The sequence below is a fragment of the Hyla sarda genome, chromosome 7, assembly GCF_029499605.1.
Source record: "Hyla sarda isolate aHylSar1 chromosome 7, aHylSar1.hap1, whole genome shotgun sequence".
In the NCBI taxonomy this organism is placed as follows: Eukaryota; Metazoa; Chordata; class Amphibia; order Anura; family Hylidae; genus Hyla; species Hyla sarda.
The window spans coordinates 170605723-170628309 of NC_079195.1; the positions used below are offsets into that span (position 1 = coordinate 170605723).

The window sequence follows — 22587 nt, forward strand, 5'->3', positions numbered from 1 at the left end:
GTGTCACTTGCTTGTACTGATTTTTACTTTATGCACGTAGCACTTTTCTACTTGGTTACTGTTTGGCATGCATGGGCTGGGGGATATGTGTATTTGACTTACCCCTTAAGCCATTTTTCCTTGCAGACATTTTTCTCCATGTGCAATTTCTTTGTAGCTGCTGTATTATGACTCAATACTCTATATATCATTGCTATTACAACTATGTGCAGATCCAGTAAAATTGCCCTTTTTTTTTATATATGTTTTAAATAAAAAGTTCTATTATTTTCTATACCTATCTAGTAAGTTACTCTATTTTGTCACTATCATTTGCCAATTACTGCTTGGGGGGTTGTACTTACATTTTTAGCACTTTGCTTAGTCTTCCCCTCCTTTCGGACTTGCCTTTTGGTTAATTATGTATTTCAGTAAAGTTTCTTCTAAGATCTCTATTGTCATCTTTCTAATAATACAAGCTGTGTATAATAGATAGCATGATAGTATGTACACCAGGGCTGTTACATTAAATAAAAATATATCTTTTTAACCAGCATGTAAGTGTTACGTTTTTTTTTCTGAGCAAGGGTGTCGTAAGATACAAAAAGACTCATTTGTCACCTGATAAATCCCCCACTGTTCTACTACAACTTCTCTGGTGGTCCTCACTGGTCTTTGTTTATTGTGCTGCAGCGATGAGGTACTTGGATGCCCACATGAGAACTGCCGCCAGTCCCTGGCCTCTTCAGTCTCATGCCATACACTACTTAGACCAGTGACTTGTTGGAGCGGCCCGGGTATATTGGCATGTATTTGCTACAGCATAGTAAACCTCAGACCAGCGGGGAGCAGTAACAGCGGGGAATTTATTAGGTGAATTATGGATGTGTTGCACTCCAGCCCCCATCTCCCTTGCCAAAGTTTTTTTCCATTATTGGAAACCCCCTTTTAAGTATTAGCAGTGATATAGCTGAGCAAAACCTTTATTAAAAGCACATTTTTTTTATTTACATTTACAGTTTTTTTCTTTCTAGGAATAAGAAGGGGTGCTGTGTCTGATTTTGGCTAGTAACTTATGTTTTTGTTTGTTTTACGTACAGAATAGTGAATTTGAAACATTAGTTAAAATTGTGTACCCTTACAGTTGCTTTTAAGCAAATACGCTATATGGACTGAAGAATTGGGACACACTTCATCATTTAATTCAGTTGTTAATTCAGTTCCATTCCAAGTTTATAAACTAAAGCATCTGTCTGCCTATACAAGCATTTTTGAAAATGTGAAGAGCTCAATAAATTCTGGTGTGGTAATGTAATAGGATGCAACCACTGCAACAGTTCATTCATGAAATTTGTTCCCTTCTAGATCCTTCACAATCTACTGTGAGTGGTATCATTGAAAAGTTAAAACGTTTAGGAATCACAGCCACATCAGAGACTATGTAAAGTTACAGAGTGGTGGTCGCCAAGTACTGGAACGCATTGTGCATAGAAGTCACCAACACTCTGATGACTGAATTACTTCAAAAACCAAACCTCATCTGGCATTTAAATCCGCCCAAAATTGTCCTGCCTTGAACTTCATGACATAGGTTTCCATTGCGTAACTGCATGCAGTTGTGGTGCGCCACAGGGGTGCGATTTGAGGTGTATGGGGCAGATGTTGTAGCCCAGGGGCAGATGGTGTTAACCCCTAAATGTTCGTGATGCCAGGGCGTGGTTTTAACTGAGAACCACCCGAACGGTAGCACTGCTAGTCCTAGTTAGGCAGGGCATATAAGAGTCCAAGGCCAGGTCAGGGTTAACGGTAGCTTTACTGAGGTAGACAGATGGTACAGTCTTTACAGCTAGGCCAGGATCCCAGAGAGATGACCAGTAACACAGAGGACCCCGCAGCTTTCTGGGACTTGCAGTGACTTAGACAGACTTTTTTCACAACAACTTTAGGGGAAACCCCAAAGGGGTGCCCTAAACTAAGTCCCTCTCAACTAAAATGTAACTTTTATTGATGTCAATTAAAATTGAGTGTAAACTAATGAGAATGCAATTAGCAGATTGTCCACTAGATGTCAGGACCACACAGTGATTAAAAACACAGCTCCAGTCTTCCTATAATGTAACTTACAACCATGCTGACAGTACCGGGTGCTCTATTATAGTACTTTTTAACGCTATTACTGGTTGTATGTGAGGAGACCATAAAGCTGCTATTTAACAACTTTCATAGCCAATGCCTTTAATGTTTCACTGGAACCCCAGCTTCCTCAGAAAGGTCTAGGTGGCTAATCGCCAGTGGGCGTGCTTGTCCTCCTTAAATACACTGGCGTCTGACATCAAATTCCAGTGTCAACAAACATAGTTTCCTTCATTGGGATAGCTGGCATCCCACTACACTTAAAAAAAAAAAAAAGTATACCAATTGGGCAGTACCTTCGGGCTAGGTGCAATTGTTCAGATGAACAACAATTTGAACAAGAAAGTAATTTATTATTATCTAGATTCGCACAAAGGGGTTACCCTAAAAAACATATGAGGAGAGCCTATTCCAGGGCTCACAATAGTAACCGGACGGAACTATTATCCACCAACCATTCCCTACGACATCAAGATAACATCATCAGATGGATCGGGACATATGATGCGTATGCACCTCAAGTGATGAGGATTTTACAGAGATACTGGCATATCCTCACCTCAGATACCGATCTGAGCGACAGAGTGGGCCAAAAACCTAGCATCACATATAGAAGAGGCCCCACCCTCAGAGACATTCTAGTAAACAGCCATCTACAGGAACTCAGGACACAAAGAACCACCTGGTTACCGACTAGACCACAGGGGTCATTTCCATGGGGATACTGTACATTCTGTAGATACATAATTACAACCAAGTCCTTTACCAATCCTGTAGATGGACATGCCTACACAATTTTTGTACCAGCAGGAACGTCATCTATGCTATTCAATGTGAGTGTCCCAAAATGTATATAGGGAAAACATCTCAAGAACTACGTTGACGTATTGGTAAACATTTCAGCTCTATCAGAACCCAAGCTGACAACCCCCTGGCTTGACATGTTAAAGATGTACATGGCAATAAGTTCAATAAGGTTTTCTTTTTCTACTTTTTGGGAGTAAATTATTATATATCTTTTTTATCCTTTCTTCTGGACCACACAACAGGTACAGCGTGGCTATACCTTCACTTCATGTTTTACGATTTATTGATTTACATTATTATTCCTCCAGGTATATACAACTATATTTTTTTCATTCTCACATCTACTTTATTTTAAGTTCAGTCAATTAACTAAGGTAGCTGATGTATCAAGCGACATGTGAGTTGCAAATAAGATATAGAGTCAAAAAACGCACTTGGCTAATCAGGAACCTTTCATTATAACGGCGAGCCTTGGGACAGCGGGACATACCGCTTGGACCACCTGGTATTCATCCTATCAAGAGACAGACATTAATGTTCTATTAATGCACTTTTATTTTTCATACTCACTTTCAAGCACTCTGGGAATAGTCACTGACGTTCTATTTACGTATAATCATATCATAATTTTATTTTATTTTTTTAGGTATTTTATGTAAAGTCCCTTTCCTTTCCCCCTAATCCCCTCCCCTTCCCTCATTCCTTTTCCCCTTCCCCATACATGGACTTTTTATTATGTCTTCATAACAAGTTGGTCTTTTATATTACTTACATATTTCACATGTCCCTATAAGGTTACTATCTGTGTTATCTATATTAGCAAATAACGTATTATATAGTCCAAATGAAGGTATGAGGTGGAGGATAAAGGGTTATATGTACATATATCATATGTCTTATTAGTAGAAAAAAACTAAAGAAGAAAGCGGAGTCACTTATAAAACATATTGAGTGCTAAATTTATTAATTCAGTAGAATATACAATACATAATGGTAAAATTACGTAATATCAAAGAGGAATACAGCAACAAAAAAAGGTGGTATTGCCGGCTCTGCACATCAAACATACGGATAACAATATACATTATATAATTTTATGTTTGTGTTTGATGTGCAGAGCCGGTAATACCACCGTTTTTTGTTGCTGTATTCCTCTTTGAGATTACGTAATTTTACCATTATTGTATTGTATATTCTACAGAATTAATAAACTTAGCACTCAATGTGTTTTATAAGTGACTCCGCTTACTCCTTTTTTTTTTTTTCTATAAATGCATGGAGTTCATGTTTATGGCCTACACTTGTGCCTGGGATACATAAGGTCTATTTTACCACCATGTTGGCATGACCTTACGTGTTGTTGTTGTTGTTATCATTATTATTATTATTTTTCCTTTTTCCCAGGTTGTATTGTCCGGTGTTGCTATATTTATGTCTTATTAGTAGTTCACAATGAGCAATATACTGCCTATGTAAATGTATATTTATTTTAATAATCAGGGTACTCTTAAGAAGTTCTCTTAACATACCTGTATTTTGATTGGCCTTTGCGACTAGACTCTGGTACATATACCCTGTCCGTATACTTTACACTATTTCCATCAGCATATAAACCTTATGCAATGCCCCAATAATGTTAAGCACTAATACATATAGTTACTGATCTACCTAAGATCCTAAACTAAGTCCAGTGTCATGCGTGATATTCTGCAGCTGCGCAGTGACACTGACAGATAACGAGACGTTATCGTATAAGTTCGTATAAGTTCTATGACATGCGCGGACTTTCCTACACAAGCGCAATGGATGGGTTTAGAGCCGGAATATCTCAAAGTCCACTGTCATGCGCAAGAGACGGCATCTGCGCAGTTAGGACATTGGATACATTCAGACCTAAGTGAAGAGTCATGTGCGGCGTACTTTGATGCTATAATCTATGACTCACATCTGACTGGAGGAGGTTTGTTGACACTGGAATTTGACGTCAGACACCAGTGTATTTAAGGAGGACAAGCACGCCTGCTGGCCATTAGCCACCTAGCCCTTTCTGAGGAAGCTGGGGTTCCAGTGAAACGTTAAAGGCATTGGCCATGAAAGTTTTTAAATAGCAGCTTTACGGTCTCCTCACAAACAACCAGTAATAGCGCTAAAAAGTGGAGGGACCATACTATAATAGTGCACCAAGTACTGTCAGCATGGTTGTTAGTTACAATGTCTTTAATGTTACAATGCCTTTAATGTTTCACTGGAACCCCAGCTTCCTCAGAAAGGTCTAGGTGGCTAATGGCCAGTGGGCGTGCTTGTCCTCCTTAAATACACTGGCGTCTGACGTCAAATTCAAGTGTCAACAAACATAGTTTCCTTCATTGGGATAGCTGGCATCCCACTACACTTTAAAAAAAAAAGTATACCAATTGGGCAGTACCTTCGGGCTAGGCACAATTGTTCAGATTTTAACATTTTAACGTGTGACAACCTTTATCATGTGACTCACAGCCATGTGACCATATCAAAGGTCCTTTACATTAAATGTACACCTAATTACGGGGGGTATACTGCAGGTGAGCCTTGGGGACATGCAGGGACTCAAGCTGATAGGACTGTGGGATGCATATCCCGTACCGGGACATCACACAATCCTTATGTTTCTTAGCACAATGCCAAGCATCAGATGGAGTGATTTAAGGCATGCTGCCAAGGGACTCTAGAGCAGTGAAAACCTGTTCTTTGGACTGATTGGTCAAGCTTTTCATAATGTGGGCTTGTTTTTTAGGCATTTGTTTAGGCCACTTAGTTTCAGTCAAGGAAATCCTAAAGGGAATCTGTCTTCAGTATCCCATGCACTAACCTGTTGGTACAGACTTGTAGTGCACTTCAACATTTTTTTTTATTTACCTGGGCACCAAGACTGCTGATTATCATCAAACAAATAAGCAGAATTAAGGGCAAACAGGCTACAGATTGGCCCATGGTGAGTATCATTTTCATCAGTGTCGCCCGCACTAAAAGCCTGTACCAACAGGTTAGTGCGGGTGACATTGATGACAGATTCCCTTTAAGGGTAGGGTCACAGGTGCCATATTTTCTGCTGCGTATATGCTGATGTGTATTTGTTGCTGCATATTTTCCTAGCCATTAAAGTCAATGTGAAGCTAAATCAGCTGCAGCAAAATATGGCCCGTGTGACCCTACCCTAATGCCTTAGCGTGCCAAGATGTTTGGGACAGTTGATTACAACACCACCAAACACCTTTGGGATGAGGTACATCAGAGATTGCATGCCAGGCTCTCTCGTCTAACATCTGTATCAAACATCAGTTGTTGTTTTTTTTTTTTTTGGGGGGGGGGGGGGGGGGGGGGGATTTATGGGCAAAAATTCTGACACACTGGAGCAATTTAATAATAATACTTTTTGTAATTTAACTTATATTTTTATTTTTTATTTTAACAGATGGAACTTCCAGAACAGGGCGAATGTAAAGAGAGCAAATATCAGCACTTAAGCTCCTCCGAAACAGACCGAAAACAATCTCCATCCAAGGAAGATGCTACTGTGGATGCCACATATGCGATCCTTACAAGCCCTACCTCACTAATACCTGCGGATTTACACCTCAAAGAGAAAAGTAAAGAAAGCAGTGGGGAGGAACCTGAAGAACAGTACCCTGAATCCACCCCTCCAATACTGACCAAACCCCAAACTCCAATGAAGAAAAAGGTAACCAATTAATAAAACTGGCCAATGTATCACTCGGTGTTGAGTTAAACACACATGCATATATTATGTTATACCTTCCTATCTCACAAGTTTCTATTGAAGGAAGTTGGCTAATGGAAGTTAATACTGAAGGGTGATTTAGTTTAAAACCAATTATTAGTTGACTTCCTATCACCATTTTAAAATAACAGTTGCAGATAAAGAGTGACCTCTAGTGGTTATAGTGTGCTGCTAGCAGTAAGTTACTAGTTCCCTCTTATGCTTTCTTCTTTTATGCTGACCAAAACAAATTATGATCGAGCCATTCAACCAACACATAGGTTTGACATGCAAGGACAGTGCCATTTAATCCATAACTTTTCCTCTGATTTTGCTACACCTAGAAGGCTTGCAGTCAGTTATAGTTAAAATATGCCCACAATGGGAATGAGTACTTTGGTCTGGCACATTATGTAATGTGATTGTGAGAAGACTTAAAGGTAAGAACCTAGAGTCATTTCTGAACTCCAAGAAATGACTTTTCAATAATCATGTAATGGGAGAAAAAGAGGGTATCACATCAGTTTCTGCACAGAACATCTCAGCAATATACATAATATCTGTGGAGAGGGTTTTGAAAAAACGACTCACAAGTTGTAGGGGAAAACAAATGGAGGTATTGAGGGTATTCTGCAGATTTTCTAACCTGCAGTATATCAATTTTGCTGTGGTTATACTTCCTCATATTACTTTTAAACCTTTGCCCCTTTAATTTAAAACTATGTCCTCTTGTAGTTGTTTTTCTTCTTTTAAATATAGTCTTCTCCTTTTATTGTGTTGATTCCCTTTATGTCTTTAAAATATTCTATCATATCCCACTGGTAACCAAACCTTGCTCTAAATATACTCCGTTGACTACAACCCTCTGTTGTCTGCCCCTCAGCCACTGCCTAATCCACTCAACAATATAGAAGTTCAAGCTCAAGGACTACTGTTTAATGATAAGTCTTCTATGTGGGACAGTGTCAAAAGCCTTACTAAAATCTGTAAGCAATGTCTATTGCACCTCACCCATCTATTATTTTAGTCACCCAGTCAAAAAAATCAATAACATTAATTTGACATTATCTCCCTGAAGTAAACCCATGTTGTTTTTTCATCTTGCAATCCATGGGATTTTAGATGTTCCACAATCCTATCCTTTCCATTAATTTCCCCACTATTGATGTCAGACTTACTGGCCTATAGTTGCCTGATTCTTCTCTACTACCTTTCTTATGAATGGGGACAACATTTGCTAACTTCCAATCTTCTGGGACAACTCCTGTTACCAACTCCTGTTGGTTAAATAAATCAGTCAACGGTTTTGCTAGTACACTGCTTAGCTCTTTTAGTATCTTTGGGTGTATCCCATCAGGCCCGTATGTATGTTTATCTTAACTTTAGACAGCTCTTCCTCTGTAAAGACACAAGCATCAAACAATTTGTCTTTTATCCCTAACTGAGGTCCTTTTCCTTAATTTTTAAAGGGTACCTCTCATCAAATAAACTTTTGATATATTTTAGATTAATGAATGTTGAATAACTTTCCAATAGCATGTTAATGAAAAATATGCTTATTTCTATTGTATTTTTCCCGATCAGTCCTGTCAGCAAGCATTTCTGACTCATGCTGGAGTCCTAAACACTCAGAGCTGCCAGCCTGCTTTATTCACAGCCAAACAAGCTGTGAACAAAGCAGGCTGGCAGCTCTGAGTGTTCTCCTTTGTGAACAAAGCAGACTGGCAGCTCGTAGTGTTTAGGACTCCAGCATGAGTCTGAAAGGACTGGTAGGGAGACCCCTAGTGGTCATTTCTTCAAAGTGGAAAATTAAATAGAAAGAAGCATATTTTTTAATAACATGCAATTGTAAAGTTATTCTGCATACATTAATCTATAATATATGAAAAGTTTTTCTGATGAGAGGTACCCTTTAAAAACTGAACAGAAATATTTTTTGATACAGTCGGCTAGTCCTTTATCCTCTTCTACATATCTTCAATCCTCTGTTTTTAACTTAGTTATTCCTTGTTTTAATTTCCTTTTTTTATTTATATATCTGAAGAATGTCTTATCTCCTTTCGTCACCGGCAAATAACTTGCTTGGCCTCTTTCTGTCTAATCTTATACATTCCCCTATGTTCATTGCTTTTGAGATTTTTTTTTTATAATAACTGAATGCTAGCTTTTAGATTTTTAAGATTTTGGCCACTTCTGCTGAGTCTCACAGTGGTCGTTTCCTTTTTTTTAATGAAACTTTTAATAATGAAACTTTTAAGTAGTCCCATTTCTTCTGGACTCAATTGAAACTGTTCCAGTCTGATACGGACTGATTTACAACTATTCTTAATTTAGAAAAGTCTGTTTTTCTAAAAATCTAAAACTTTTTTTTTGTGTGGTATGACTTAGTCATTGTTCTTATATTAAACCACACTGACTGTTAATCACTAGATCCCAAGCTTTCACCTACAGTTATGTCAGATACCGAATCCCCATTTGTGAATACTCTTTCTAAAATGGCCTCCTTCCGGGTTGGCTCCTCAACTACTTGTTGATTCAGAATATCTGTACTCCTGGCAGAACTAGCTATTTTGGTTTTACAGTTCACATCAGGAAGATTAAAGTCTCCCATAATGATAACTTTCCCTTTTTAATGTCATTTTAGCTATTTCCTCAACTAGTAGATCATCTAATTCCTTTACTTGGCCAGGCAGTCTATAAATAACACCTACAAGAGTTACTGCATGATTACCAAACTGCAATGTAACCCAAACTTACTCTTAGCATAACCTAATACAAGTTAGTGACACAAACTATCTTTCACATACATTTCTTGCCTTCTCTGTCTTTCCTATATAAAGAGTACCCTGGTATTGATGTATACCAGTCATTACTCTCACGGAACCATGTCTCAGTAGCAGCCACTAAAGCTACATTCTCATATGTCATTATTGAGCCAAATTCGTTGATCTTATTCCCTAAACTGTGAGCATTAGTAGATAAGACTCTGAGCTTGTCTTCTTGCGACCTATGTGCTACATGCAAGTTCTGGCACTGTTTTGGGGGCAATTGGACTGATGGCTTATAACTCTTTTGCGCACCCCCCCCCCCCTTCCTTCCTAGTTTAAATACTTTTTAGAAAATACTTTTAAACTGTTCACTGAAGACATGTGTCCCCTTGAGAGAAAGATGCAAACCATCTTTCTTGTACAGTTCATTTCTATTCCAACTGGTGCTTCCAACAACAGCAGAGAATGAAACAGTGGATGAAACCTTCTGTATAGCATTACCAAGTGTGTGTGAAAAGCTTCCTTCACCTGTGAAACCGGATTACAAGCCAGATCATTTGTCCCTAGATGTACAAGAACATCCACTTTCCCTTCATGCTTTACTTACTCAACAATATTAATAATAATTTCCTATTGTATCTCTGCTAGCAGTAGCACCAGTAAGACATCTCACAAAACCATTTCCCCCAAACTCCACACCTCTAATGATAGTCACCTACCAATAGCTGCTTTCTATCAGTCCTCACCTTATCCTTTTTGTCTTAGTTGGGTAGCCTAATATTCAACATTACAATATGTTAAAAACTGCATTTCCTGGAGGCTATATATATTTCTAGGTTCTAAGTTTGGCATGTTTAGGCTTTTATGTACAGTGGTTAGAGGTATTTATTAATTAATTTGACCGGTTGCTGTCTAAGGACTTTGATGGCAAGTGGTGTATGGCTGGGGCTCCAGACTCGAGCAAGCGCCATACTGGCTGGCCCCCTGATTCTTGTAGCTGGGGCCGCCTTTAATAGCCGACATGCGGTGATCTACACGTCCACCTATTAACCCTTTAGATTGCCGCTGTCAAAGTTGACAGCGGCTTCTAAAGGGACCTTTTAACCAGTCCCTGGTGGTCCAGTGGGGTAATTCTATGGAACTACACTGATTTGTATGAGGAATCTAAGGATTCCTCCTAAAAGTCCCCTAAGGGGACTAAATGTGTAAAAAATTACAAAAACACCCATTAACCCCTTCCATACTAAAAGTTTGAATTCCCCCCTTTCCCAAATTCGATATATAAAAAAAATATTTAAATATAATAAAAATAAACATATATGTGGTATTGCCACGTGCGCAAATGTCCGAACTATAAAAATATAGTGTTAATTAAGCGGCACGGTCAATGGCGTCTGCAGTCCGAAATTGTATATTTTTGGTCACTTTGTATACCCTAAAAAAATTTTTTTATAAAAAGCAATCAAAAAGTTCCAGCAAAACAAAAATGGTACAGATAAAAACTACATCCCCGTATACAGAAAAATAAAAAAAGGTATAGGTGTCAGAAGATGACAATTTTTGGTGCATGTAGTTATAATTTTTTTAAGTAGTAAAATAAAATAAAAGCTTTATAAATTAGGTATCCTTTTAACCGTATGGACCTACAGAATAAAGATAGGTGTCATGTTTACCAAAAAGTGCCCTGCGTAGAATTGAAAGCCCCCAAATGTGGCATTTTTTTACATTTTGCCCCACAAATATATTTTTTTTCTCCTTTCGCCATAGATTTTGAAATGATTCATGTCATTACAGAGTAAAATTGGTGGCACAAAAAACAAGCCCTCATATGGGTCTGTAGGTGGAAATTTGCAAGTGTTATGATTTTTAGAAGGTGAGGAGGAAATAACGAAAGTGCAAAAATTTAAAATGGCCCTGTCCTTAAGGGGTTAATGTCATCAGAAAATAACCTATTGTTTAAATCAAGTATTATGCGGATGTCCACCATTAACCCTTTAGATGCCATGATCAATGCCAATCAAAGCATCTAAAAATTTACTGACAGATGCTAGTGGGTTTGGGATGTTCATTGTATCCCCACAGTGAGATTGTGGGGGTCCTATGAGTTAAAATGTTGAAGGAGGTCCCCTTACATTCCTTTTGCAGGCCTAATCATCACTCCAATAATTCAGCCTTGCAGAGCAAGGCTGTATCAGTGGAGCCCAGAACTTCCTGTACCGTGCTAGGCAATAGCATAGCATTGTACAGTGAATGCAATCTAGACTTAAAAAGTATAAAATAAAAGTTTTTAAAAATATTAAAAAGTGATCAGAGAGTCAGATCAAAATAAGAATGGTACCGGTATAAACTATAGATTATGTCACAAACAATGAGCCCTCCTATAGCCCTGTATACAAAAAAAAATTAAAAGATTAAATGGGTCAGAATAGGGCAATTTTAAACAAACATACTTATTTTGATTAAAAAAATATTTTTCAATTATTGTACTTTTTTTAAAAGCAGTACAATAATAGAAAAACTTTGTACACATGGGTATAGTTTTAATCATTTTTAACCCACAAAATAAAGAGAGATCCTGGGCCTCATCTACTAAGAGTGTATGGTTTTTACTAGTGTGAAATGTTGTTTCAGACTTGTAAATCTGTGATCCCCCATAGTAAATCGGGTGGAATCCTACAAGCCAGGAAAATTTTCTGACCAGCTTTTTCTAGGTTGAAATTTCCAGTAATTTATTCACTGGATTTTCTGGGAATTCAATAGTAATTAGGTCAGCTTGTGAAACCACACATTAGTGGGATTTTCCTGTCGCACATTGTCTGAGACATGTCACAGACACTGTGCACCAAAATAACTTGGAAAAACCTGACAAAAACTAGTGGGTTTTAGCTTAGTAAATAAGGACCACTGTGTGCGTTTTACCATAAAGTGGACTGTGTAAGAATGAAACCCCCCAAAAGTTTCAATATGTGGGTTACAAGAGTAAACAGTAAACATCTTTGTAAAAATGAAAAAAAAAAAATATATATAATAATTCTTTTTACAGAAGGCATTTACACTAAGGAGAAGACGTGGACGAAAACGCCGGAGACTAAATAGCAGCGTTACTACAGAAACAATCTCTGAGACCACTGAAGTCCTAAATGAGCCGTTTGAGGATTCTGACAAAGACCACACTGAACAGGAAAATAACATGGACCAAAAAAGTGATGACGGAAGAGGCACTGAAGAGGAACATACAGCTAGCAGAACAGCAGAGTTACCATGCAGGAAAGAGGGGTCTAATACAAGTATGTCAATTGTATCCATTCTTACCAAGATAGAACATACAAACGGATCATTGTACAGTGTGCTCTTTTCAGCCAACCAGTTGTGCTGAGAGATTTCTTAGATTGAATTCATTGGATGAGATGGCTAAGGACCATTATTCAGCTAATCACACGCTAAAACATACAGTCCCATGAATAAAGCACTTAACCCCTTAAGGACCAATGCAAATAAACCTGTACGCCCCTGAAAGACCAGGCCTGTTTTTTCAAATCGGGGATGTCTGTCTTTATTAGAGAATAACTCTGGTAACGTTTCGCCAATCACGATAATTCTGACATTGTTTTTTTGTCACAAGTTGTCCTTCATGTACATAGTAAAAGTAAGCCGATATCATTTGTATTTTTTTTTTTACAATGCAAAAAAATCATGAAATTTTTACAAAAAATTACGATTTTTTGCTATTTTAACACTAATTGGTTGCATATATTTATACTTACTGACCAAATAGTTCATGAAACTTATACTTTCAGATGTCTACTTTATTTTGACGTCATTTTTTAGTTTTTAATTAACATTTTAAATTAGTTAGAACCCTAACAATTTAACTTGAAATTTTGAAAATTTGAAAAGTAAATTTTTTTTATGTGCTATGCAAGGTTTGCAGAAATTAAAAGGTAGTAGAACATAGGAACACCCCCCAAATGACCCCATTTTAAAAACTAGACCCCTCAAGGTATTCGCTAGGGGGTACAGTGAGTATTTTAACACCATAGTTTTTTGGCAGGAATTATTACAATGTCAGTGTTAAAAATTCGAAAATTGCAATTTTTCACAAATGCATCATTTGGGGGGCATATTTTTTGTACATCACTTCTGATATTGAAAGAAATGCACCCTATATTTTATTTAGCTGCTTGTCCCATGTTCGGAAATACCCCCGCTTTGGCCATATATGGTTCCTTGGCCGCGTGGTAGGACTCAGGAGAGGAGCGCCATTTGGCTTTCAGGGCAGAACAGTACCCCCACCCCCACAAGTGACCCCATTTATATACCGCACCCCTACAAGTTATTGGCTGGTCGGCTGGCAGTATAACGCGTCTGTCTGTGACAGTTAAGGCTCCTGATGGATATATCCGCCATGTTGTGGGAATAAGCACCCGCTCATGGCGAACATATCCATTACTGTTGCGGCTGGGTAGCTCAGTGTGTCCGCTCATGACTGCTGGCGGAAAATCCGCCGCTATGAGTGGACGCACAAAGCTACCCAGCCGCAGCAGCGAGCTCTTTACCGTGACTGCTGCATAATGTGTAGGATCACGTGGCGGACATCCGCAGCATATTACATGCTGCGGATGTCCGCCAATGCGATCCTACACATTATGCTTTTTTTTTTTATTAGATTAATTTAATAAATGTATATTTAATATATATTTTTTTTTACACTTTTATTAAATTTTTATTTATTTTTACACTTTTATTTTATTTATTTATTTATTTTTACACTTTTTAATGCTTTGGAATACTTAGTATTCCAAAGCATTGCAGTTATATGCTGCCTGCCAGTTTTCACTAGCAGGCAGCATATTTCACTGGCAGGCAATACCCAGGGCAGACCTGGGGGTCTTTGTAGGACCCCCGGCAGCCCAGGTATGCAGCAGCACCCCGCGATCGCGATGCGGGGTGCTGCAGGAGAGACAGAGGGAGCCCCCTCCCTCTGTCAGAACTCCTTACAGCGCGCGGTCACTTCTGACCGCGGCTGTAGGGGTTAAACTGTCGGGAGTGAAGTGAACTTCACTCCCGGCAGTGCGGCCACACACAGCACCCCGCGATCGCGCTGCGGGGTGCTGCAGAGGAGACGGAGGGAGCCCCCTCCCTCTGTCAGAACTCCTTACAGCCGCGGTCACTTCTGACCGCGGCTGTAAGGGTTAAACTGCCGGGAGTGAAGTGAACTTAACTCCCGGCAGTGCGGCAGGTCCCGGCCAGCCGCGGCCACACACAGCACCCCGCGATCGCGATGCGGGGTGCTGCAGGAGTGACAGAGGGAGCTCCCTCCCTCTGTCATAACACTTACAGCCCGCGGTCACTTCCGACCGCGGCTGTAAGGGTTAAAACTGCCGGGACCGAAGTTTACTTCGGTCCTGGCAGTGCAGCAGGGTCCCGGCTGTGTGATACAGCCGAGTCCCTGCCACGATCTCGTGGGTGCACTGGGCAGCACCCACGAGAAGAATGGACGAGTATAGACGTCCAGGTGCGGAAACGCCCGCCAACCTGGACGTCTATACTCGTCCTTGGTCGTTATCGGGTTAAACTTAGTTTAAGACCTCTTATAGATGATAAATTATTGGTGTTTATCTGCTTATGTACACAAGCCACGGTTGTTACTGAAAATCATTTTGAAGTACTATGATGTGCCAGTGCTTGTAAGCAGGTGGCATTTTAAAATGTTGTTGAATTTTTGTAATGACTTGGCCATTATTTGCAGCCATTGCAGTGCCAAAGTTGAGATTCCCGTGAATTTGCTGAATTTTTTCTGTAGCATGCTTTCCCTGCTACGTGTGAACTTTTAAGAAAAAGAAAAGGAAATGCTTTATTTTCTCATTTGCCATAAGATATTTAATATATGACCAACTACAATATGTTCTGGTGCAGCTGCGTTTTTTGTTTTGTTTATTTGTTTGTCAATATTTATTAAAAAAAAAACTTATTTTTTGTGGCAGGGTTTGTTTTCAGCAGTAATGAGCGATTACTATAAAATTTTAATTTTTGTTTTAGAAGTGGTCAGGCTTAAAGTGGCTTTGGCATCACTGTACAAGGTACAGAGCTGCAGTTACCAGCACATAGGTCATGTAGAGATCAAACTAACCATATTGTATATGCTCTTATGACCGTTTGTACAGCTGATTTGTCATAGAGACAGCACTGAGCTGCAGCAGCAAGCTTCCTCCTCCCACCCTCCTTTAATTGGTTGAAGTACACGGCTCTGTGCTGGAAGCATTGCCCTGTGCATCAATTGTGCAGGTCAGGAGAGAGAGAAAGGGAGGAGTTGTGCTGCTGCAGCTCAGTGCCGCCTGTACGATATTTAGCTTTACAGAAAAAAATTATTTTATAACTGCAAAGGGGTGTCAGAGTAAATACAGTCACATGACCTATCTGGCAACATCTGCCCTTAAGGCTTCTTGTATTAAACTGCAAGCTGGACAGCTCCTTAGGAAGGTGGGGTGCTCTGACTAACTATTCACAACACCTCCTAGTTCAAAAGTCTAGCAGAGAGAGTTTTGATTATCTAACACACTTTTTTGTGCACTGTTAGATAGTTTGTCAGAAAGGGTTTGCGAGGACCTGTGGAAATTTCTAAAATCGCTATGTGCTGGTATGTATAGATTCCTTTTGGGGAGGAGGGTGGCTGATCACATAGTCAGTCTCACAAGATCCTGTTGACTATGTCAGAAGGAAGGAAGGGAAGCGCATACTGCAGGGTTGAAAGTTATTCATGTTCCCGGCCCGATGAGCCCACCTATACCTCCAGTGTATCATAATTATGCACGCCCATCTGACTGATTCAGGAATCTGTCAGATGGGAATAAAACACTGCATAATCCCGCCATGGGGGTAGTGACTGTTGAGGTGGATTGGCAAACAGTAAAAAGGTTTGTGATTAGCCTTCCCCTAAGGAATCTATACATGCCAGTACATAGGGATTTTAGAAATGACTACAAGTCCTCTTTAAAGACACAAGACAGGATTGTATATTGCGGTAATTGAATTAAACTGATTTAAAATTGATTATTTATTGTTTGTGTCTGTACAGATCATGTAGGAGAAGTTTCTCCAGAGAACATTGATAACCATAATACTCAAGAAAACACACTAGCACCAGCTCCAAGGAAGCAGGGCTGGCCGAAAGGATTAAAGAGAGGACCATCTAAGAGAAGACGTAGTGTGGATAGGAAGTCTGGATTTAAACTCAACTTGTATACTCCTCCAGAGACTCCAATGGAACCAGACTATCAGGCTCAGACTGAAGAAACAAAAGTTGAAGAGGAAAAGGATGAAGATGAAGAGAAAAGGGACCTACATCAGGATGAAGTTGTGCAGACCACTGAAGAAATGCAAACTCATGTTGATGAAACTGAAAAGTCTGTGGTAGAGCTACCAAGTCCAAGTCCATGTAGCCCCAACCTGGAAGAGGAAGAAAAGAAAGAAGATAATATAAAATGTGAAGAAAGTGAACAAGACAAAGTAGCTGAGCCAGAGCAGGATCCTGAGGAGGACACAGATATCAGCCCAAAACAGGAGGAGAAAGATGTGCAAGAAGAATTTGAGAAGTCTGACAAGGATTTGGAGAAAGAGAAAAACTCAGTGACCGAACAAGTCGGGGAGCTTGCACTGCCCGATGATGAGGAAGAAGATGAAGACCAGTCTCACAATGAAGATCATGATGCAGATGATGAAGATGAAAGCCATCTTGATACCTCAAAGAAGGAGGTACCTGAACAACCATTTCATGAGACTTTAGGGGATCAGGCGAGTTTTTTAGAATTGGGTATAGAAAATAATACATCTCAGCCTGATATTTTAAGCAACAACTGTGATGAAATAATTGAAGTAAAGCAACCCACACAGCCAGCAAATGACCAACCAACTGAAACAGAGGAGCAAGCCATTGTTCCATGTGAAACAAACCAAGCAGAATTAGTTTCAGAACTAACTGGTGATGCTGGGGATGGATTGGACATTGATTCAGAAACTGCACAAGCTGTTCAGTCACTAACCCGTGAAAGCGAAGAACAAGAGGAAGCCTATAGAAACTGTTCTGAAACACAGGAAGCATGTCATAATCTTCAAAGTTATACCCAAAGCCCATCGATGGTTGCTACAGAAGACTGCCATCAGTCTGAACATAGCAGCCCAGTGTCCTCTGTTAACTCACTTCCCAGTCAGTCTGTCAGGTCTGCAAACAGCCCCAGTGCACCCTCTCTGGAAAGTAACTATGCCCAGATCAGCCCTGAGCAGACAGCCATTTCTGTTCCTTCATTACACAATATTGAAACTAGTCCCATGATGGATGTATCATCTGTTTCTGATCATTCACAGCAGGTTGTGGATAGTGGGTTCAGTGACTTGGGTAGTATTGAGAGTACTACAGAGAACTATGATAACCCGAGCAGTTATGACTCAAACATTGGAGCTGGCACTTTACCCTCTCAAAATAGCTGTTCATTCAGTGGAGGTATGACCTCCACTAACTTGACAAAAAGTAGTTGTGCGATAACGCAACAGATGTCTGCTATGAACAATAGTTGCAGTATGATTGGGTCTCCACCTCCCCAGCCACCTTGCAATGTCAAGTCCCCACAGGCGTGTTCAGTGGAGAGACCTTCCAGTAATGGTCAACAACAGCAGCTTGCCCCTTGTGGTATGGCAGGCACTGGTTTTGCTTTGCCAGACATTCCTGAAACTGGAGGTGGTGGACTTGGGGGGCTGTATGATAGAATCGGACAAGGAGATTTTGGGGCTGGCCACTATCCTCAACCCTCTGCTACATTCAGCCTTGCCAAACTTCAACAATTGACAAACACCTTAATGGATCACTCCCTGCCTTATAGTCATGCACAGGCCGTAACATCCTATGCAAATGGTGCCTCTCTTTCTTCTTCTCTAAGCAACATGGTGCAGCTCACACAGTCGCCACATTCGGTTACTCCACAATCTCAAACCACAATGACCCCTCCTACAAAACTCACACCACCAATGAATTTACCACCACCTCTCCTTCAGCGGACCATGTCTAGTGGACAGATGGGTCTTTCTCACAGTCAAAGACTGCAGACACAGATTGGAGGGAAAACTCATATGTCCATGCGGACCAAAGTATCTGCATTGCCTCCAGGGGCTCCATCTGGGCCCCATCCCTCGCAACTATATGGTCATGGACCTCCTCCACAGGCTGTGACCATGCAACCTCCCTCCCGTTCTCTCGCCATTCAGCGTGGAATGAACATGGGTGTCAACCTGATGCCAGCTCCTGCTTACAATGTGAACCCAGTAAATACACTAAATCCCATGAGTGGTTATCGGATGTCTCAGTCGATGATGAATAGTGGGTACCACACCAACCATGGATACATGAACCAGAGCCCTCAGTACCCAATGCAAATGAGCATGATGGGTAGCCAGCCTTATGCGCAGCAGTCAATGCAGACAAGCCCTCACAGTAACATGATGTACTCCAGCCCTGGGCATCATGGTTATATGAACACACCAATGCCCAAACAGTCTCTCAATGGAGCATATATGAGGCGGTGAGTTTTCCTTGCAGATACCAGCATCCCTACACCCTCATCCCTTACTGCAGCTGTTGCATAATTGAATTTTGAAAACAGAATCAAATGCAGACATTAAATGGCCATCGAAGGACACAGACTCTGTCTCTCGTTATTGGCTCACTTTTTCTCATGACCCTTCTCCAATTTGACCTCACATTACTTGTCTACTAGTTTAATATTTATATATGTTCACCTTCTTCAGCACCAGTTCTGGTAACACCTAAGTACATTTATCTTTCACTGCACTGAAGGGGATAACCATCCATTTGGATTTTTTTTTTTTTTTTTTTGTAACATATACTTTTATTAAAAGATTACTATTTGTTCAAGGAATTTAATCATTTTTTATTTCTGTCTTTTCCCTATATATTGACTAAGAGCACTTCCTTAATGCCACTGACTTTCTCTAAGTGACCTTCTTAATTATTATTTTAGCAGTCTTCTTAATATTTAATCCTTTCATAACATGTTCTGCCAAGCTGAATAATTGAGAACGGAGACATCATAGTAAAACTTTTTGGGCATCACTTAATCGGTGGTAGATCACTATGCAATATGTAATATATCACATGTAATCGCTGCCAATATTCGCTTTAAATTTCATGAATACGTGTTGTTTCAACTGCTTGTGGTCCTGAGATTTGAAAATTTGGAACCCCAAGTTCATGTGCTCCTAGTAATTTTATTAGGGATTAAATGTGATATTGTACTTGCTTTGAAGGAACACTTCTTATACTGTGTTATGTCTATAGCAGGCCTGTGGTGGCACCAAGCAGAAGCCCTGGCATAACACAGTATTTATACCCAGAAAATAATCATCTTACATCTTATGTTTTCCCCTAGAGGAACCTCATTCTGTCTTGTACTGAGTATCTTAGGACTCTTTAGCAGTACTGTTACTGTCATTAAAAACAACTTTTTACATGTCGATCAGTCATTTCAAATTGTTGATCGCAGCGGGTCTCAGGAGATTTGTGAGTTATTAGCTGGGTAAAGGGGCTGCATTGCACTCCACTTCACAGCTGCTCGAGAGATCAGTACATTTCTCTCCATAAAAGTCTATGCTGGGAAATTGATCTCTCGGCTGGTCAGGGAGCAGAGCGCAATGCAGTCTGCTTTCCCATCTCATAATACACAGTCGCAGTGGGTCTCGGAGTAAGACCTGGTGCAATAAACCACTTTTGATTGATAGTCTTTAATTACTAACATTTTAAGGCCCCCCCCCCCCCCCCCCCATACTTATATTGACTGAACTCACTGACTTTAGCTGGACCAGGTCTCCATTTAATATTTATTGTAGATGATGTCAGAGGAAAGGATTGGGCGATTTGAATTTTAACTGCCCTCTGTTGTTCAGAAGGGAAAGGGACAGTGGCTTACCATAACCCCCCCTCCCCTTCCCCTCTCCAAAAGCTAAGCTTTTAGGTGTACACAGGCATGAGGAGAGATTGCTGTTGGACATAAAGTGTTTGGCCATAAGATATGTGTGTAGCCAACTTTACTCTTCAGACAATGAAACTACGTGCCTGCAATATGAGTGTTTTTTGCTTTCCAATCTCTTAAGTCAAATCTAGTGGAAAAACTTTTTACAGAATTAGTTGAAAGTTGTCTAAACTTTGCAGGATTGGTTGACTAGTGTGTATGGGGTTTTCTGTACTTCTGGGAGGGATAGCCGTCAGCCAAGTAACATTAAAAAAGAACATTGTCTAAGAAAGATATGAAAGGGGTTATCCAGCACACTTAAGTGGCCCGGCTGTGTGATAACAGATCATGGTAACTGGTTCCCACTGAATTTTGCTTCCTGAAGCTGCAGACTATACAACACATTGCCCCTCAGCCAATCAGTGGCACAGCAGTGTCTCGTCTCAGCCAGTGATTGGCTAAGCGCCAATGTGACATATTGTTTGCAGCTTTGGGAATTGAAGTTCAGTGGAGATCAGCCACCGTGATACCAGAGACTGTGGGGGAACTATGGAGACAAGGTTTTTTTTTTTTTTTTATGTTAATTATTTAAATATTTAAAACAAGTATAGATGTTTTTTGCTTTGTCATCGATTGGTCAGGTCGTTTTGTAATGCTTAAAAATGTTCGACTGTCGCCCCCACACATATCCCTGTGTAATAGGGGGATCCAGTGAAATAGGCCAGCTGAGTCTTGTGAAGGCTATGTAAACCAGTGCCTATAACTGGGATCAGCGTTTGTTTACAGACTGGCTCAGGCCATGTTTACAGACTGGCTCAGGCCATGTAACAGGGCCCTTAGTCTGTAAAGGTATTTTTGGCTTCAAAATAATTTCATTACTGCAGGTTCTGCCATCAATTTGTTTGGTCTGAAAAAAAAAAAAAAAGTAGTTCCGCTTTTAATATTTTCCAATTGCTCTGTGCACATACCAGACACTTTGGAGCAACCAGGGCATAATAAAAGCGAAACTACTTTTTTCAAGACTAAACAAATCGACAGCTGGAAGGTTCGGGTTCAGACTGCAATGCTGTTGTTTTGCTTAATTCTATTTACTGCAAATGTTTTTCACAGGTTTACATAACTTCCTGGTTGAAGTTGAACTGTAAATGGGATTCTGACATTAAAGTCTGTTTGTTTTTTACAGAAGCAGAGCCAGTCTGGTCTGTGGGCTGATATGGGTTTTGCAGCTTAGCCCTAATTAGTTGGATACTGCTGAACTGCAATACCAAAAATGGCCTTTGATCAATAGTGGCACTAGCACTGCTTCACAAAAATGCAGGCAATTTTTTCCATTTCTGAACAACCCCTTTTAGGACACATTAGTCTGTTGTAGTACAGTTATTGTAGACTTACATTTTTAAGATCTAAAACTTTTTTGTTGGTTTATAAAGCACTGATATTTAAAATGAATGCAATTAGCACTTGTCTGCAAATGGATTTAAAAACCAGCATTAAGTAAATGCAAGGAAGTGTTTATACAAATGTCTCTTAACATTTAACTGAACATTATTTCACTGCCATCCAATCAGGTTTGTTTTTTTCATTTTACTATGGAAGGATGTGTTATGGTTTACTGCCTTGCCTGTAGGTGGAGCACTCTTGGCTGTTAGAGCGTAATGTGTAAACCAGTGACACTGTGCCCTGATCAAGGTCCAGTGGATTTTTTCAAAATTACCATCTTTTTTCCATCTGACTTGTCCTCCCTGTATTTTGTTATATTATGTTTGCTGGAAGTAAGCCTTACTAAGCATGCTGCTTCTCTCTTTGGTGTGTGAGCTTTTCTAAGTAGTATTATATGTCCTGTGCTAAACTGTAAAGCCATTTGTTATGATTTTGTTTTCTGATTTTGGTCAGCCTTGTTTAAAGGTTAAAGAAGAAAAAAATAAATATATTTTTGTTAATTATGAAATTGTACAAAATATTAAAATGTGGTATTCTTCAGGTCCTTTTGGCCAGCCAAAAGGCTTACACTTGAGTGTATATTTTCACACATTCGCTAAAACGGTGACTCTAGTCTCTGTGGGACATACAAATAAAAAATAAAGTTTATTTTAAAGAAAACGACCACAACAAAAAAGGACAAATCTTA

General features: G+C 39.8%; 1 protein-coding gene across 13 annotated transcripts in view; it reads left to right on the forward strand.

The window, feature by feature from the left end:
- KAT6B (lysine acetyltransferase 6B) overlaps positions 1-21255 on the forward strand; it is a 217042-nt gene extending 195787 nt beyond the window's left edge. For all 13 annotated transcript variants that reach the window (XM_056531274.1, XM_056531264.1, XM_056531268.1 and 10 more), the window contains 3 exons: positions 6371-6637; positions 12488-12731; positions 16520-21255. In XM_056531274.1, coding sequence (XP_056387249.1) covers positions 6371-6637; positions 12488-12731; positions 16520-19017 — 3009 coding nt within the window. In that variant the 3' untranslated portion in view covers positions 19018-21255. The remainder of the gene's footprint in view (positions 1-6370; positions 6638-12487; positions 12732-16519) is intronic.
- The last annotated feature ends 1332 nt before the right edge of the window (positions 21256-22587 follow it).